Genomic DNA, 20,455 nt, shown 5'->3' on the forward strand with positions numbered 1-20,455 from the left:
AGCTACGCCACTGTATTTAGGCGTTATAAACGCACAGAAAACCCGGAAAACTCGACAGGGCCAGCCTGTCCGAGCGAGGCGCGAACCCACAACCGAGCTCCCAGTGTTCAGGATACGAAGACCACTTAGCCACTGGTGGACCTAACAGAAGAATGACCAATCTGGAAAAAGGAAAAGGGACACGGGACCAATCAAAAGGGGGAAATTCGAGGGAAAATCGTATAAAATCCCCGAATTAAGGTCAGAGAAAGAAGAAGACCGAGTTTTCTACCTGTCAAGAAGTGTTCGTCAGTGCGTCAACCAGCCGCCCACTCCGTACGCCAACGTCCCTCTACCGACTCTTCTCCCCAACGCCCTGGGGCACACCATTTCTGGCATCATCCCGGACCCGACCACCGTCATCCGGAGCTCCTTATCCAAGACGATCTAGATCGTACTTTGGGTTATTATTATGTAAGTTACTTTTTAATGTTAAAATAAGCGGTTTTTGTAAGACCACTTGTCATCTTTGCCTCTACCGCCACCACCCACATACGGTCAGTCCCTAAGCTTTTCCTGACACGCAATTAACTTATTGCATCTAAAAGTCGGCACCTTACAATCGGTCAAAACATGGCCCGAAGATTTTTACATTTTTGAACTCAGGGGACCTCAAAACGTTGAGAAATGCAAAATATTGGGATTTTTTCCCTGTGTGTATGGACATTAGTGTATGTGGGCGTGCGTTTTGTTCACGCTCTTTGAACCTTAATAACTCTTATGCTTTTTGTCGAAAATTTCTAATATTTTGCAGAGAGGTTTGTGTATTAGGGAATTGATGCCATTAAATTTTGGTGGTCAACGGGGTGGGGAAATAAAAGAGGGTTGTGTGTCATATCTCCAGTAGGGTCGGTCTTAATGGCACTTTCACTTGTTATTAGCATTTAGTTTTTTTATATATAAAACCCATCCCTACCCTCAAAATTAAGCTTTTTGGCACCTTATAATAATTAAAAGTATAAAAAGTTTTTTAGTAAAATATCATAACAGATGGCACCACACATGCAGTTTTAAATGTTGCCCGGAAAGTTAAGCAACTCGTTGCCGGATTTTTTAAAATGCATTGCACTTGATAAAGACTATTTAAGGAAACTTATTTCAGTTTTAGGGGAAACTTCAAATTTGTTTAGGAGGTTTCATCGCAGGTTTGCAACATGTTCTACAACTGGCCATTTTATTCCTCATTGCTATCTGTCCATCTTGGTTGGTTGGTTTAGTGGAATTTAATGGCACAAGGGCCTTATAGACCATGCTACACCAACCATATGGTAAACTTAAAATAATCATAAAATAAAAGAATGCTCGTAAATGAAGCAGTATGTAATAAGTATTCAATATGTAATAAGACACCGTAGTAAAATGGTTAAAATGACTAACTGTCCATCTTATCCTCAGTGTTTTCTTGTTGTTATCCTGGAGCTCTTCTCTATTTTTCTTCATATTTTATTTCTACTTATTCACTCATGAATAAGAATAGAATGTGAATTTTATATAGTGATAAAAATCAAGGATAATTTCACATAAATATGAAAATTTTATAGGGGAGGCACTTTTGTAGGATTTTTAAAAGAGCAGATTTAAAAAAAATTCAATTTTTTTATAACATAGTTACTAATCTTTAAAATTACCAAAGTCCAGCAATTGAAGAAAACAATTACCAAAAATCTGCAATGAAGCTGGCAATTTTAAATATTTCTTTAATTTAAAAAAGTATTTGGTAAAATACAATTTCATTGTTTCATGTTACAAAATTTAGTTTAATAATTTTTTAAAACAAAAGTTGATTTTTTTAAAGTAAATTTTATTCAGAATAAATTACATTATTTCATGTGTAGACATACAAAATATTTACTTTTATAAAACATATTCCTCTGTAGAGTCAAATTTTCAACATCTGAAAATGTAAATAGTATATTTATTAATATGAAAGTTTTCAAATAAAGTTGATATAATTTAGAATTATTTAAAATTTATATCATATTCATAAGGACTATTGTTATTGATACATCATCTCTAAAAAAATATAAAGAATGTAATAAATATATATATATGAGTGAGAGAGAAAGAAACTGCAATTAAAATCATTGTGAATGTTCTTTATTTTTTGTATAAACAATTATTTAAGTTGGAAATATTATTATTATAAACTCTCAGTTGCAGAGTATAGTTTAGATTTATTAGCCAAAAAGTATGATGTAAGAAATATAGCTTTCTTACAGGTATTAATTGGGCCTCAGTGCTTTCTGAGAGGAAACACTAAGAGGCTATACACACTATTTTTTATGAGGGAGAACTACAGCATTTTTTAATAGGAAAGAAAGATTTGATTCCTTCATCTGTTCTAATAACTAACAACATTTGTACAAAAGTAGACAATACTATAATTCAAATTTTTTTTTAACTTTTTTTAACAAACAAAATTTTACTTTTTTTTTTAAGCAAGCACATTATGAGTTTGCCAGGTCCACAATGGGGTCCTGGGTGGTGAGGAATGAGACCTGATACATCCAGATAGACCATCCCCTGAAAAATTCCTGGGGTTTTTGATCCGTCTGGATCAGATCCAGGTCTAGACAGTAATAGGCCATCACCTTAATATAGTACCATTTAGCCACTTGTTCTATAATTAATTTAAAAAAAAAAATCTAAAATTTACCTTAACATTTTGTGTAGTTACAATTTTAATGCCTTATTTTTTAAAACTGATTAATTTGATAAAAATAAAAAAAGAGAAAAAATATCACATCTAATCTTACTGCCAATACTATCAAATAAAAACATTTTAATAGTAAATCTGACTTATCACTGTATATACTGTATCAAGACATCATTCAGCTATTCCCCAGTATAAAATTAAACAGTGATGAGCCTTCAGAACACAAAAATGAATAATAAAAAAAAAAAAAATACAAAATTCTTGGTATTATTGAAGGAAATAAAATGAAATGAGAAATACATCACCGAAATAAATGTATCTCATGACACACAACATGACTATGGCAACAATTGTCATCTTGAGACAACGGAGTGAAAGAATGCAGGATCACCAAAATGTTATGGAAATGTGTACATATTAGGTCAAGTCCCAGCATTGTATCAACAGACAGTGAAAGGAAAATATGCAAAGAAATAGCAGAATGCTGTGACCCCAGAGCTAGCAGCAATAGAAAAATAGAAGGTTTGGGAACTGTAAAGGTTACCATATGGTAAGAAGGCAATAGAGACAAAATGGGTCCAACAAATAAGAGGTAAAAATGGTAAAAAGATACCAAAAGTACGTTTAGTAGCAAAAGGGTATGCACAAATAGATGGGACAGATTAGCGAACATATGCATCTATAGTTAGGAGCACAAACATATGAACTTTTTGCTATCATTACAATGAAAAATTTGAAGATGAGACAGCTTGACTTTGAGACTGTCTCTTTAAAACACAGAGCTTAAAGAAGATATATGTCCAGAAACTAAAAGATTTGTTAAAAAGGGCAAAGAACAATTAATGTATAAATTGCTTAAAGCATTGTTTAGTTTAAAACAGTCTGGCCATACATAGCAGTAAACCTTGAGCAAAAAACTAATATCGTTAGAGCTAAAAGCATCAAAGGCTGATGAGTGCATATTTCATATGATAGAAAGGGATGAAACAATTATTATAATTGTTTATGTTGACAAAATACTTTTCACATATAACAAGGACAGAAGTATAGAAAATATATAAAGCATATTTAAATTAAAAGATCTTGGGGAGCTAAAGAATTTCTTAGATATATGTGTCAAGAGATAAAGATGAAAATGTTGCATTTAGTCAAGAGATATGTAGAATAAATCCTGAAATGTTTGTTTACAGAAGATGCAACCTTATCTCAACCACAATAAACTGTAGTGTAAAACTGCTGACTATTATTAAATAAGAACAGACATCTATCACTCACTAGCAGTGGCGTGCTGTCTATGGAAGCTGTGGAAGTGCCACTTCCCTTGTATTTTCTAAAATATAAATACATATTGTGTGATTATTTTCATATGTTAACATACTTTGAATTGCTTAAAATTAATATTTTATTATAACCACATTATTTATTTTATTACAAATTTCTAAACTACATGTAAAAATCAATGATAAGATTGCTATTGTAAATTCGAACATAAATTTGTACATGCATATTCCCAATGGAAGTGCTGTATTGCTGAATACAAGATAGCTTCCACAGCAAAAATATTTGAATCATGTAAAGCAGCCAGATTATACGCATCCACGCATGTGCTTTACAGAGCACCAACCTCACACAGTTTAGCTCGTGGATGCTACACACCAAAATATTGTATAACGCTTCCAATGATTCTATCCAGGGCCGGCACAACTTTTCTATCATCAAATATCACTGCATGCCACTGCTCACTAGGCTACCATATTGGCAAGTGATAGGTACTGTATGTACAGTACATGAGGGATCCTATCAATCACAGCATTACCTGACATCTCTTATGCAATCTCCTAACCAAGTAAATGTAATAAATACTTTTGATAAGAGCCACTGGGATGCTGTAAAATGGTACTAAAATATTTAAAAAGAACATTGAAAAGAAAATTACAAAAGACAGAAACAACACTCCAGAACAGATAGGATACTGTGATGCAGATTTTACCAGCTATGAATCAGATAAAACAAAATCCAGAGTGGGATTTTCTAAGTTAGGAAACTGTTTAATGAGCTGGTGTAGCTGCAGGAAACAGTTGATTAGATAATTGAAGATTGCAAACAAGCAATTTAGTTAAAAAATATGCTTGTAGAGATTCTTCCCAATGACTACAGGGAAGAACCTATTTTAATTCATTCAGATAATCATGAAGCCATTTGTACTGCAAATGGCAAAAAGAATTATAGACTGAGCACACTGACACTAGATTACATTTTATGAAAGATTCAGTAAAATATAGTAGTATTGCAGTGGTCTGTTATAGCTTCATGGGTCCCAGGCAAATTTGAATTGGGGCCCCCAAGTACAGTGTTGACTTCAGACATTTTTCTTTTGAATCTCCAATACCATCATTCGTTTTTTAACACAACCTCCAAAACGTTAATTTTTGTGCTGCACCCATGGCTCACCTGCAACTAGGGTCTCCAGATATGGCACCAAATTTAAATTTTGATATTCTCACTACAGTAATGAATTTACAAAAGATTAGTTTGGGGCCCATCAATAGCTCTTTTTGCCCATGGGATAATGTACCACTGTAGTAGTTAGTTAGAACACAAAGTCAACATGAATGTGAATGTACTGATGAAGGAACTAAGCCTGAATAAATTTAAGTTGTGCTGTGATCTATTGAGATTCAACTTATATATATATATAAAGGGTTCTGTGTATATTATTTAATTAGTTCTAATGGAATGTAGGCACTTGAAATGCCTTCTTGTTTCTACATAGAAAGAACATGTCCGTGCTACTGTAGTATACTTTGCATTTGTCTTGTTCATATTAAAAGTGTTGCCAGTGAAGTTTTGGATTAATGACAATCATTTATAACAACATTTACAATGTATAAATAATATTCGATTATTATCAATTTATGCATGTAATATTATTAATAGCTAATTCAGAAATATTAAAGTACACTAGGTAATTCTGTTTATTAATCAAAATGACTTTTGTATAAAATTTTAATTTAAATTCATACTTGCCTTGTCATTAATATTCATCTGTATTTATACATTTCTCAACTAGTTGCTGGAGGTTTGGATTTTCCATTGCGGCAGTAACTCGTTCTTTATCATTAATTTGTTTGTTAACTGAAAATTGTAGTTAAAAATTATTTATACAAGACAACAAAATGTATATTATCAATATTTCATAGCAATATTAGCAATATTAATCATTTGATTTATTTCACATATTAAGATATTAATAAAAATGAAGTAACTACTAAATCAGGCCTGACCAACCCAAATTGTTTCGTGGGCCACTTTGATCACGCGTAACATTACAATGGGCCACAATTTAGGCAAACATGCTTTTAAAAAAGTAAAACAAATACAAAATGAATAAGATTTTATTGTTATACCAAGAGTTTGTACTCGCACTTGCGTATTATAACAATGACACATGCAAATTTTCATTTATTTAATTGTTTTGGTATACACATAACAGGAAACAAAAGTTTTAATAGATATATAATATCGCTTAGCAGGCCACACAATGTAATGTGACAGGCCACGGGTTGGCCAGGCCTGTACTAAATCTAGTTCCAGGAATCTGCAAGAAAACAATTGTGATGATGTTTCAGATTGCTTGTTTTTCTTAGTATTTTTCTGCTTAGAGGTGGGGTCCATGCATTGAGCTCAATTCCACCATTTTTGCTCTGTTTAGGATATTACTTCTTAGGATTTCTCAATCATCCAGAATTGATCTCTGGTCTCCCAAAGTGAAAGACTGACACCTTAACCACCTTGGCCATTGAGCCATCTGCATGCTATAAGTTATAAGGATCCAATTTGTACCCAGTTCAAGTTAGCTAGATCAAAGCTAAATGACTGCTGAATTATATCAGACTATATTACTACTATTATTATTAGTTAAATGCAAAGTAATTTGGCACTTAAGGCAGGCATTAGGTGCCATCTCTTGCTAAATTTAATAATTATTATTAAATTAATATTTTAATAATTAGTTTAGAAGGTTCTGGAAGAAAAGAATCAGTCCAAAGTGGGACTTGAACCTGCAATTCCTGCTTACCATGTTGTTGCATTGCCAGTTACATTACCTGGACATTCATCCAATCCTCAATTCCAGAACTTATTAATTTAGATGTAACCATACTTGGTTCCTTATGGTGCAGACTGGAGATGACTCAGTACATATGGCCTATAATATAGCTCAACATAATTTGGTAATTGTTTGGATTTAATGTATAATTATCAGGTTTAGATGTTTATAATTGTTAGCTAGATTCATAATGATATTGGCTAGCATGGATAAGATATCAAAGACAGTTCAGTTTTGTTGAGTATCTCATACAGTATGAGATTTGTAACTATATATGGTAAACCATATACAAACTTACATATGCAAATACAAATCTCAGGAAGATTACTCAAATTTCTACATTTAGTTTAACAAAATTCACATTAATGTTTCCAAAAAATAATCTTTATTTAATCTTAATTTAATATAATGGTGGTATTTGAATAGTTTAGTTAAATATAATTTTATTAATTGAATACATTAATTTATTAATATAAGAATAAATTGTATTAATTTGATATATAAAGAGATCAATAAATACTTACTTTCTTCACTGGTAGAATGTGTTCCCTCTTTCAAAACAATTTCTAACTGAATATAATAAAAGTGGAATAAATTAAATGTGATAAATCTAAAATTAAACTCCAAAATTTTCATTAATTTATTTATAACACTTACTTTAAACTTTTGATTCCAACATCTTTCAAGTTTAACTCGAATGCACAGTCCTAAGATACAAAACCTTTCTTAATAAAACTATTTTTAAAATAAAATATTTTGATTTTAAGTAAATAAAATTAAATACTATCACAAATTTAAAATAAGAGAAGACTTTATTTTCTAACATTGGAAATACCTCAAATAAAACCTCACTATTCACTCCAGCATATGATTCAATACGCACATGTTTTCAGCCGCATTTAGAGACCTTCATCAGATAGTACAACTGTTTCACTAAACTCAACCAAATTCATATTAAAAAAGTTCTTAAATATAGAACATTCCATTGGCAATGTGACATAATTTAAAAGGAATGTTTCCATTCTATTCTACTCCGAGACACATCATTTTGTTTTGATGACAATCATTAATTTGTTTTCTGAAACCATGCTGTACTATTTGTTGAGTATTAGACACAAGATCGTGTTATTAATTAAACACATGGCTTCCTCAATTAAACACATGGGTTCCATCAATTAAATAAAGATGGGAAGAAAAGCCACGTGTTTAATTAATAACCACGATCTTGTGTCTAATACTCAACAACCATTAAGTTTTTAAATTGTTTTGTAATAAAGCAATTATAATTTATGTAGTTTAAATTCTGTGCATTATAATCTTTCCATATATAATCTACTAAGAGTACTAAGTAACCAAATAGCATATGCTGTTAGCAATATGGGTAAGATTGGCTATGTAAGATAACCTTTGTAGTTATATATGCCAAATTCTATAATATAATACAATAAGAGAGTTAGAAGTATGAAATTAACTAATCTGAATGTTTGTTCTTAATTTTTGCCTGGGCAACACCAGGCTTACCTGCTAAAGTTCAAAATGGAATATGTAATCTAGCCAAAGAAGGTGAAAATATTACTGAAATGCATTCTATAGCACTAAGTGTTAATTAAAAAACAAACAGATGTGAGATTTGTCTAAGAAATTGTAACAGCAATGAAAACATGCTTGTACAGTTACTTTTTATTCTTAGTAGTTTAAATTCAGTTTTAAAGTTTTTATGTACAAGTATTTAAATGTTTGTCAAAAATTTTCTTCTATAATTTTTAAATTTAAACTGACCCCTAACAATATTTAAAAAAAGCAACACCCAAAGGTCTGAGAGATCAGAGGTTGGTCTATTATGGGATATGTAAGGATTCTCAGATAAATATAATTCTCTGTCCATGCAGTGTCTTAATAACAATGCCTGCTCTCCTTTGCAACATTTGCAGATAGGTTTGAGGCTATTTTACACATGAGCCAGCCCTACAAAACTTAACTGTCTTGTGGAACACCAAGATGGCATTTTATGTAAAGATTCTCTACACAGTTTACCAATAAAATTTTCTTTCAATAAAAATTTCAGCTTCTGCAGAAAATTTTTAAAAGCTCACAAAACCCAACCCAAAATTTTTTTTTGATAAAACTAAGAAAATTTAGAATAAAATAGTTAAATTTCAATAACCAGATACTATTATTGCTAATAGTAAGCAAATAAAGTAAGATTTGTGGCTAATGATTTTATGTTTTAAAATTTTTCAGATTTGAGAATCCAAAAACTATTTAATGGGAAACAACAACAACAATCACGCTGATTATTCTTTTTCTGTATTTGTTTTATCTAAATAATTCTATTTTTGATTTTGCATAATCCTTTACTTATCAAAATAAATGAGATAAAATAAATATGTGCATATTTTTCAGAGGCCTCAACAAAAAATTAGGAAAAATTCACCTATCTGTAATATGTTTTAGATCAAGAAAGAATTGTTTTAATCATCCTCAAAGTAATGTATGATTTCAAAAATTGATTACAAAAAATAAAAAAAATAAAAAGAACATCACCAGATTATAATTGAGCTAATTAAGTAGTTCAATGGCTAGAATAGAATTATAAATAGATTTACCATAGTCTGTTAGTTAATTATTTATTAAAATTTCCAACTAACTATTCAGATTGTTATTATATGTTTATGTCTAAAAATTCCTCATATTATATAGAATGTTAATAAAATGTTTGTGTAGAGTAATAATACTTTGACATATATCAAACTTCTTTATTATGAGTAAGCCTACAATTGCTCGAGAGAATGAATTGTACAGAATCACACAATTTAGATAGCTATATAGACTTTTATTCATTCCTGAGGATATTCATTTCAGGCAACATGTCCATCATTCTCCGGAGCACTTGCATGCTTACTCATAACAATTACAGTGAGAACAAAAAGCAATCAAGTACAAACTTTTAAAAGCCTTACTGTCCTTAAATTCTAAAATTATTGTTAATTGTCTACTTGGACTTATTAATAGGACTTTATACTGGTGTTTAAAGATTGGCACAGTAATGAGAGTTAGTTCAGGAAAGAACAAAATTTCTTTATGATATCGCCTGTAGTAATAATTCTGTAACATATTAACTGTCTCCTATCATGCCCCTCACAGCAGTTGAATGGTAGCAAACAAAACTTGATGTGAGTTTTTTAATGAATTTTTACATGATGTTGTTAAGATTTTAATAATTTACAGTCTTTATTTACTTTGTTTATTTAATTTTAATTATACAGTGAAATGTTTAATTGTAAAACGAGAAATATCCAGTTATACTCGGGTTTGGAATATGTATTTACAGTAAGTTTTAAAACTGTATTTTATTGCTAAGAAATTTTAAGTTATACAGTAACATATTTGTTTTGTTATTGTTACTTTTTAGTGTTTGGTAGTAATACTGCTGATGAGGGGCATGCTAGCCCGAAACATGTATAATATGTGTACAGAAATTATTACTACAGGTGATATAATAAAGAAATTTTGTTCTTTCCTGAACTAACTCTCATTACTGTGCCAATCTTTAAACACCAGTATAAAGTCCTATTAATAAGTAAAGTCCAAGTAGACAATTAACAATAAGTACAAACTTCTTTAGTTTAATTTTTTGCTCTAAAAAATTAATTTACAAAAAAAGAAGACTTCTAATGTTTTCTTAGCTAAAAAGAAATATCAGGCATATTCAATAAATAAGGTTATTAACACTGTTAAAGAACAATAATGTAGCATACAAGGTTAAGACTAATAATAATGAAAGGGTATACAGTAATGCAGCCCTGTACCAATAGTCACCTTTGGTGGTGGCATTTGTGTCCATTATGTGGTTGAAGTAATGGCATTGCCCAAGCTGTTATTCAGTTTTGACAGCCAAATGCATTAGACATAGTGAGGTCCATAACAGGATGTATGCACAATACAGATAGTTGGGCATATTGCTACAAAAAACTTTTATTTTAAAGTCTATGCGATTTATTGTCTATATTTGTTCAATCTTTCTTGAACTTTTGAACCACTTGCAAGTTTTTTGCGGCGACATGCATGACTCCCCATATTGTGCATACATCCTGTAAGAAATCTCATTAACTTGTAAGTATAATGCTTTTGGCTATCAAAAATGAAATAATTTGCTGTTCAATTCTGGTGCAGTTTGATATGGGTGATGCAATTTTGTAAACTGCATAGTGAATGCAGATGCCATCTGGCAGGGGAGACTACTGGTATACTACTACTGCTATACTACTTCATACTATTTCATTATTATTTTTTCTTAACCTTGGTTTAGCAGTGCCACTAACCTCAGAAAGTAATTTTGTAGATAATCTTCTAAATATTTGATATTTCATTTTAATTTAAACAAAATTTATATAAAATAGAACACAATGTAATTTTTTTAAAGTTTTACCATTAAAAGATACATACCAATCAGAGTAGCCAAGGAACAGTGTGGCACAGTTGGTTTAAATTCTATCCTTATCACCTCGATAAAGCCATACTTGATTATGCTGATCCCCTTCTCATAGACAACATCCAAATCTTCCAAAGTCTGTGGCTTTTCAGGATCTTTAATATCTTTAATTAAATCTGAAAATATATTTTTACTTCAATTTTATTATATATAGAATTTGTTACAATATTAAAGAAACTTTGTAAATATTCCAAATGTTTGAAAGGGTTAGTTTGTGGCTGGTGCACAATGGGAGAAGAAAAACCAAATGGAAGGAGCATGCAGCTGTAGGTGAACTCCAAACTTCCAAACTACGGGAGAGGATAGTGGAAAATTCTGAAAGGAAGTTATGATGAAGACTGTTAATTACTAATTGGAGTGTTATCCCTTGAGTCAAGTTCTGAGTGAGCAAAGAATTCCCTTTCTCACTTATCTGATAGTGTGCATGGGTACTGTATCCAACTTGACCTGTTGCAAGTTCTGATTAAAGAACCAATGGTTTAGTGATAAAAATCAACCAGTGGACCAAGGAGAGTAGAGAGTGTTTCACAATATAGGAATTTCCACTTGGACTATCAAGTTGAGAAGTATCATAAGAATTCTAACGGATCCAGGTACTTTTGTTCTTGTCTATCCTCCATCTTGAATACTCCTTGCCCTCTATTTTAATTTTTTAACCCTATTACTTGTCAGTAAATAAATCCTTATAAGGATTTATTTTTGTAATGTTTGTTTTTCTTTGTTTATTGTAAAAGTTATTAATATCTCAATTTCACACATTTTGTGGCATATGAAAATTATAGTTGCTTCTGCTGACAGCCAAGTTTCTTGCGTAACTGCTGGAAATTATCCTAGAGTTGGCATCTGTTAATGTACTGACTGTAAAAAAATTCAATTTGTAATTAAACTTTTGTTTTTAATTTTTTTTGTGTGTTTGTCTTCATGGGCTAATGGTTATACATTTCATATTTCACAAAGACAACTTACAACATTATTATAATCGAACCCATTTAACAAAATTATTAAAATATTTTATTTTAAAGTGAGAAAATGTTCTATGTTAAACACAGGCATTTTAATTAATTTGGATAGGTTCAGTTTGATAGAAAATCACTTTAAAATATGAATTGATTTGTTATTTTAAATTTGACGTAAACCCACTGTGCAATTTCATTTAACTTTGAATAAAGAAATTTGACTAATGATTGTTACATATTCAATATTTGATTTCTGCATTTGCATCTTGATTTGCATTTTATATTATTAAAACGTAAATAAAAAATTCTAATAATAGTAATAATTGATAGTTTTGACTTTTGAAAATGTTTCAGTAAAAATATAGAATATAACTAATTTGTATGCAGCTATGTTATAATTAATCTATGTATTTTTACTACTATGTATTTATTTACTACTATATAATGTTAAATACTTTTTACAGTAATTTTCAATAATTAAAAATCAGAAAATAATGTTTTTGTTTTTATAAATCTTATTTATTTATCTCATTTAAATATTTCCAGAATGAACCCCCATCTTTAGATGGACATTTATTTATTATGAATTGTTACATGTAATGTCTAACAAGATATAATTTAAAATACTGTTGGAATAAATGTATGGACTGGCAGTGTAATGTCTTTACTAACAAATCCTGGTTCTGCTCAGTAATGGACAACCAATGCGTTGAGTGTAGAGGCACTAGTAAGTGCTTCAATCCTGCCTTTACTCACTGCTGGCATACTGGTCTTGGGAAGCCATTTTGTATGACAGTCAGTCATCCCTAGTAACTGGTGCAAGGAACATTGACAGTGCATCAGTAGGTTCAAGATATCCTGTATCCTTAAACATATCAATTCAAATATCCTTACACACTGCCTTTCATGACAGAGCTACAAATAACCATTGTTTAGAAAGATAATTCTCAGCTACATACAGCTAAAATTTCCTAAGAATGCCTCCATCACCTTGTCAAACTTTCTTGGCCACTGGGCTCCAGATTTGGTGCCCATCAAGATTTGTGAGACCAGATGAGCTACCAGGTGCTTAGACTATCTTAGGGATCCAGAGAGGCAGTTGCAACATATGTGACAGATCTGTCACAGAATTGCATATACACTCAAACCTGTTTTTGTGTAGTCTTTTTTTGTGCAATTTTTTATTTGTGCCATTTGTTTGTGTGATTTTTTGTGTGCGGTATACGAATTTCAATCAAATTGGTATACTGCACAAAAATAATTGCACATATAAAAAATCACACAAAAAAAGACCGCACAAAAACAGATTTGAGTGTAGTGTCTATTCTTCTGTGTCCAACTGTATCACTGCATATATTTAGACAAGAGAAGACCTATAAGTAATAAGGATTCCTTTAAATTGTACTGTTATTCCATAAAAAATTCTGCTTTTGCTATCATTTATTACCATTATTATTATATTCAAATTAATAAAGTTGCATTCAGTTCCAATGCTCCTCCTTTATGCATAACTTTTTTTGTCATCAAGAATGCTACATATTATAATCTTGATCAACAGATTTAATAAGTTCAATCTCTATGTTCCAATCATGTTCCATCGTAATGTCACCTTCCTAATGATGAGTTTTATATTCAAAGTTTTACTTGAAAATAACTAAAAATAACAAGCTTTTCTTCATCTACTGACTCGTATAAAACATACCGTATTTTACGGACTATAAGACGCTAGGGACTATAAGACGCACCTTAATTTTTAAGCAATTTTTTAAAATAATAATATTTTTACCATTTTTATTATTAGATTGCAAGGCCAGACTAAAAAAAATTTCTTAGTTTATAAAACCGAATTGACCTTTAAAATCCCTGATAATCGTTATCTGAACTTTCTTCTTCTTCCTCTTCGTCATCATCGTTGTCCTCTTCATATATAAGATGGTCCTCACTGCCATCGAGAGCGTTACTTATGCCGCACTTCTTAAAAGATTTAACAATAATGTCTTCTCTCACTCTAGACCACGACTGTTTTATCCACTGACACACTTGTTTGATTGTAGATCGTTTTAAAGCTCCCTTCGGCGTGAATTCATGTTGGGTTTTATCCATCATCCATTTGTTCCATTCCTCTCTCATATACACTTTAAATGATTTATTTATCGAGACATTAAGAGGTTGCAATTGTGAAGTAAGTCCTCCCGGAATAACAGCAAGCTCTGTATTTCCCTGTCTGAATTTCTCTTTCACAGAATTTTTCAAATGACTACTAAACTGATCTAGTACAAGAAGAGAACTCTTCTTCAATAAAGCACCTTTCCTTCTCTCCCACACTCTGTTAATCCATAATTTCATACCAGCCTCATCCATCCAACCCTTGTCATGTACGTGAACAACACCTGACGGTATTTCAGAAGGTTTTGGCATTGTTTTGCGCTTGAAAACGATCATTGGATTAAGTTTAGTACCGTCAGCACAACATGAAAGGACAACAGTGTAGTGCATTTTTTCATGTCCACTTGTTTTTATATTTACAGTTTTAGCACCTTTCATGGCAACAGTTCTGTTACTCGGCACATCAAATGTCAGAGGAGTTTTGTCCATATTCGCTATTTGGCTTAGTTCCACACTGGTTTTCTTTCGATGTTGAATAATAAAGCGATGGAATGATAATATTTTCTCTTCATACTCTTGTGGCATCTTCTGAGATAATTTGGTTTTGGTTCGCATGCTAAGTCCATGATGCTTCATAAACTTGTAGCACCAACCAATTCCACCCTTAAAGTCTGTTAAGTCTCACTGTAGTGCTAGCTTACGAGCGTATATTTGAATCATTTTTGTATTAATTCCAATGCCATTTTGACGGTGTCTTTGAATCCAGTTCAATACGTCATCTTCTAGTTTTGGCCATTTTGCATTCAATCCTCTATTTGCACATTTAGTCTTCCTCATTTTTTTCAGTTCTTCTTTACTAGCCCGCCAATCACGAATGGTTTTTTTCTGTTGGTGGAGGGACAAAACGCCGTTCAGCTGCTCTGTTTCCATGTTCTTCTGCATATGCTATTACTTTCAATTTATAGCCCGCATTATATGAACACCGGTACCTTTTATTTTTTTCCATTACGAAACTAGCTACTAACAAAAATATTGTACTGTTACCGATAACACACATCACTTTCAATTCAAGTTCACTGGTGGGAGCCTCACATTTTCCAGGCTTTTCAAAAGGGAATCTTTCTTCCGCTGAAACTTGCTCCTTTTATACTGGTTGGAGTCCACGACCATCCTCCAATCAGCGCTACAAAGTCTCCGGCCCAACGTACGCTTTCGTCGACCAATCGCCGCTCTTTGATTTAAACCCAATGGCCGTTATCCTAACCGTCGTTCTATCGGTTGCTCTCCAACGGACTCCTCTCCAACGGCTATAGATTTGAATTTACAGAAATACGTTACAAATAAAAAGGCGGGAATCACCCGTCTCACGATTCCGGACCACAACACTGCTACTGCCAGTTGAATTCAATGTTACCAGATAGAGACAGGTTTCCCAAGCATCAAATATATGGCCATTTTTAAGACTGGCAGGAATTTTAAATCAAACACTGGACATTTTTATATTAATTTCGAGTATAAGACGCACACGAATTTTGGAGGCAATTTTTTGAAGAAAAAAATGCGTCTTATAGTCCGTAAAATATGGTATTTGTTAAAAATATCCTAGAGAAATTATACAAAGAAATTTAATTTTGCAGATAATTATCAGAAAAATAAATAAATATGTTTCATTTTCTTTCATTCTATCAATTTAGCTATTTCAACTTGTTCAATACCAATTCAAATAAATACATGAACTAATTAATAAATTTAATTTATTTTATTTTATCAGTTTTATATTTGTGTGTTAAAAAATTAATTAATTAATCAGGGTAATGTTTATTTATGAAAGTTTTATATACAATAACAATCACACTCTGTAAACAAAAGCAAAGTTTGAAATCATATTCTAAATATATTATCCTTAAGTATGGACACTAGCAGCACCATTTCTTTACATTAATCAGAAATAAGACATTGATTTAGAAGCACAGTGATCATTTAGCTATTAGCAACACAACATCAGGTATCGTGGTAATTAAATCAATGCTAAATATTTTGTTTTTGATCAATTTATTAAAGAAGGTTTCAATATTAATTATGTAATAATATAGGACAAGTGATATACAATAGTTTTTTTTACTTCATTTATTGATTTGTTCATTTTTTATTCAGAGATATGGATTGTCTAGATTAGATTAAGTTAGATTTAAGATATGACAATCTAACAGATTAAAAATTTCAAATTTTTTATGCTCCAACAGGTTTTATAGTTATATTTCCTGTCATATAAGAACATATATTAGCATGGTCATTTAACCATAAAAAATAAATTCAAAATAAATAAAATTAAAATGCACAGTTTTATTTATTATGGAAAAGAGGAGTTTAAAAAAAAACTCATTTACAATTAAAATCTACCATTATGATATTTGCATGAATATATGCAAAAGCTGGTTAACTATAATGTGCTTAATTAAAAAAATAACATCTTTTATTCAAGGGTCGGGTTCAAAGTAGCCCACTCTTTGGGCCTTGGTTTTGGGGCAAAAGTTACATCCTGTAAGTCGTAAAAAACAATATGGTAGAAATAAATTTCTAAAGGAGACGGTCAGGACTTTATCAGAGCCGAAGACTGTGCCCATCGGAATAAAAAAGTCAAATCTTTGAAAATATAAAAAAATTATTTTTAAAATATTTAAAATTTTGCATAATTTTTGCTTTGAAATAAATTTAGGAAGATGTGTTTTAAAAATTACGTAAAAGACCATTGCACAAATATATTTAAATAGTATATGTAGTGGCACACTCAAGATTTAATCTCGAGGGCGTGGAGTTAAACGGATAAAAATTGTTTAATGCGAATTCAATAAAATTCTACCTTATATGACCGATAATTCATAAATAGTATAGAAATAGAAGATACGACACAGTATAAATAAAAAATAAATTTTATTTAAGAAATAATTTTTGGAAAAATTTTCTAGTATTTGTTTTCCTTTTACTTTGAAGAGTGACAGGGCACATTGGTTCTCTCTGGGTGAGCCACTGAGTATTTGTATATAAGACATGTTGGGATCCCTGCTGTGTACAATATACTACATCTTGCAAAGGGTCACTTGTAGACCATTGGTTCCTTTGACTTTTTTATTCCTATGGGCATGGTCTACAGCAGCGATTCCCAACCCGGGGTATGCGTACCCTCAGGGGTACGCGATAGGTTGTTTAAGGGTACAGAAAAAAGTTAGTTATTATGGCAGAAAAAATAATATATTATGTATCACAAATTAATAGTATTAAAAAATTATTAGGTAAAAAATGTTCCTTGCAACAATCACAAACTTTATTATACATTTCAAAATGTAAAAACAGAAATAAAAACTTATGCTGCCAATTGTACAATGCAACAGATGAATAAATGTTGTGTAGTCGATCAATGATAGTGGAGATATCATTATGCGTGATTAGTGATTATGCTACCGACTTTTGATGGTGGGGTGTGTTATTATTATTATTATTATCTCTCAACAATATCCTCACGTGTTGTTTGAAAAAAGTATTTTTTGTTTATAAAAAGTATTTTTTACTGTTAGCAAGGAAAAGGACATTGCTAGTTTCTCCAGATTTTCTCTACAAGCAGTAATTTTTTTCATTATTTATTCAGTATTTTTATTAACTTTTTATTGACAAGACTATGTCTTGTTTATAAAATCATACTGCCTGCTGTGTTACCAGCTTAGAGGTATGAAGGAGTACATGTCGGAAGTTGCAATTTGGCACAGAGTATAAGTGCCCAAATCATGCGTGAATAAAAAAAAACCAGACTTGTAGGCACTCAGGGGACTGAGAACAGAGTCAAAATAAAATTCAAAATGGCAACACTCTCTACAAACAGGCAGTACGAGATTTGCGCATGCGTTGCGTGTTGGGAAGTTGGAAATGCCATGGGGGTATGCTAATGAAAAAAGGTTGGAAAATGTTGGTCTACAGTGCTGATGTAGTCAAAACTGCCTCATTCAGGATGCATTTTCACATATACCTTACCCCGCTTAATGCGGGGGATGCTTTTCAGACAACAAAGCACTAAATGAAACAGCGTTAAACGAGGTCAAAATAACATAGAGTAAATAGGGAAAGGGAAACACGCAACCAAAAATAAACAGATTTTACTTTGATTTTAAGTTATTTTATATTAATTTGCATAATAATACATGTTATTATTTATTATGTTTATGTGTTAAATAAAGTTCATTTTTTGTGATGAAGGTCCTGGCTTTTCTGAAATTCTTGTTTTTTGCGATAAAGTCCTGTAGTGTCATTTGTTGGCTTTTTTCTTTTGTTAAGCAAATGCCGATAGCAGAAGATCGCATCCAAACCGCTTCATTTTGCTTTTACACTCTTTTCAAAACCTGGATCATTTGCTACAGTTTGATCAACAATTTCGGTTATCATTACCAAACTTTTACTAAGGAAATCTGTAGCAAGTTCTTTAGGTTCTTCGTTTTCAGAATCACTATTTTCCAGTTATACACAAATTCCTTGTTCAGCCGGTTCTTGAAGGTCATCGTCGGTAAGGGTCTTACCCAGGGCCAGATTTACATAAGGGCATTTGGGGCCTGTGCCCAGGGCCCCCACAAAACTAAAAAAAATTATGTTTAAACATAATTTTTTTTCTATTACCACGACAGCCTAGTGTGGCCTAATCATGAGGGCAACAGGCAGAGAAAACCAAACCTGTGAAAAAACCTATGAAACATCGGAAAATTTCGGGAAAAAATTTCACATAGGTATTTTTCAGTTAAATTAAAATAATTAGTTTTACGCTATAAAATATATGTATGTTTACAATAACCTTATTTTTAAATAAAATTTACAACTTCCTAGTTCAAATCTAATTGAAAGTACAGTATTTTGTGTAAACTTTCTAAATCATCAAATTTGCCTACTCTTAAAGGGGGGACCCCCACCGAATTTGTGCCCAGGGCCCCTGGATTGGTAAATCCGGCCCTGGTCTTACCAGAAACCTGCAGTAACTCCTCAATATCCTGCTCATGTACATCTAGTCCTGCTGTATCGATTAGGTTGACAATTTGGTCAACCTAACAATACAGCAATAGGCTCTTCTTGTTGAGAATTCTTGGATACCTTCAGCCATAACTTCTTCCACACTGTTCATGCATTTATCAGTTAATTCTTGCTAATTCAAAGTCGATTTTGCCTATTGCATCCAAGATGTTACATTTTTTTCCAAAATTACACCAAACAAATATAGATTTAAGGAAAGTACAGAGCTACGACGAATTGCTTACCTTTTGCTGATTGGTACGTGTTCGTAAATAATCGTACTGTATAATTACCTAATCGTATTATATATGAATCTATGAAATGCCGCGATAATTTGAATCAACGTGAATTTTAAACTTTTTTTAGGCTTCGAGCAGATCGTGTCATATGGAATCAATGTTAATCGAGGCAACGTTAAGCGGGGTATTACTGTATTTACACAAAGTACTTTATTCACCTGTAATACTAAAACAATGTTACGAATGTTGCAGGTAAAATTATATTTAAAATACTAACCGTATAATTCTCCAATAACCACATCATTATTCGCTCCATCACACATTTTATAATAAAAGTTATTCAAAAATTATTTCTTAAATGTTATTTCTTTAGCATATTTAAATCCTATTGTGTAGGATGTTCAAATTTGAAAACGATTTGTTTACAAACTGCTCCGGTGTTAAAAGGTTAAATCCTTGACGTAAAAAAGGGTACAAACTTCCGCCCAAAAATAGCATAATTTAAAATTACCTCAAATTAATTTTATATAATATCCAGTTAAAAATTATATTTTATCTTTTACATAGAAAATTAATCAAATATTCTAAAATATATTTAATGCGATGGAAGTAACTTTATGATTAATTTTTTAAATAAATTTCGGAGCATTCGGATGTTGAAGAAAACTATCACTAGGAGCGCTGTAGTTGCTGAAATACGAGTTCGTTAACTTATCCTTTAGCGTAAGTGCTACGACTTGATTATGCGCTACCATTAATATTTTAAACAAATTATAAAACTATAAGCTATATTTAACACAGATGTTGATAATTGCA

General features: G+C 31.5%; 1 protein-coding gene across 1 annotated transcript; it reads right to left on the minus strand.

Annotated features, from left to right (window-relative positions):
• Nucleotides 1–1,819: 1,819 nt before the first annotated feature.
• On the minus strand, nt 1,820–20,102 carry galla-1 (cytosolic iron-sulfur assembly component galla-1). Its single transcript, XM_067266453.1, has 6 exons — nt 19,917–20,102; nt 11,250–11,411; nt 7,461–7,510; nt 7,328–7,373; nt 5,723–5,830; nt 1,820–1,933 (listed from the first exon to the last, which is right to left on the minus strand). Exons 1-5 carry the CDS (start codon nt 19,960–19,962, stop codon nt 5,730–5,732), a joined length of 405 nt encoding a protein of 134 aa, XP_067122554.1. The 5' UTR covers nt 19,963–20,102; the 3' UTR covers nt 1,820–1,933; nt 5,723–5,729.
• Nucleotides 20,103–20,455: the final 353 nt, after the last annotated feature.

Source organism: Centruroides vittatus, unplaced genomic scaffold (genome assembly GCF_030686945.1).
Source record: "Centruroides vittatus isolate TY-2023 unplaced genomic scaffold, ASM3068694v2 contig_273, whole genome shotgun sequence".
In the NCBI taxonomy this organism is placed as follows: domain Eukaryota; kingdom Metazoa; phylum Arthropoda; class Arachnida; order Scorpiones; family Buthidae; genus Centruroides; species Centruroides vittatus.

Excerpts from the sequence above, each read along its gene's own strand:
- galla-1 (XM_067266453.1), bottom strand. The coding sequence starts at position 19,962 with ATGTGTGATGGAGCGAATAATGATGTGGTTATTGGAGAATTATACG. Across the intron at positions 11,412-19,916 it reads GGTTATTGGAGAATTATACG|ATTTAATTAAAGATATTAAA; the intron begins GTTAGTATTTTA and ends ATATATTTTCAG. Across the intron at positions 7,511-11,249 it reads TTCCTTGGCTACTCTGATTG|GACTGTGCATTCGAGTTAAA; the intron begins GTATGTATCTTT and ends TTTGTATCTTAG.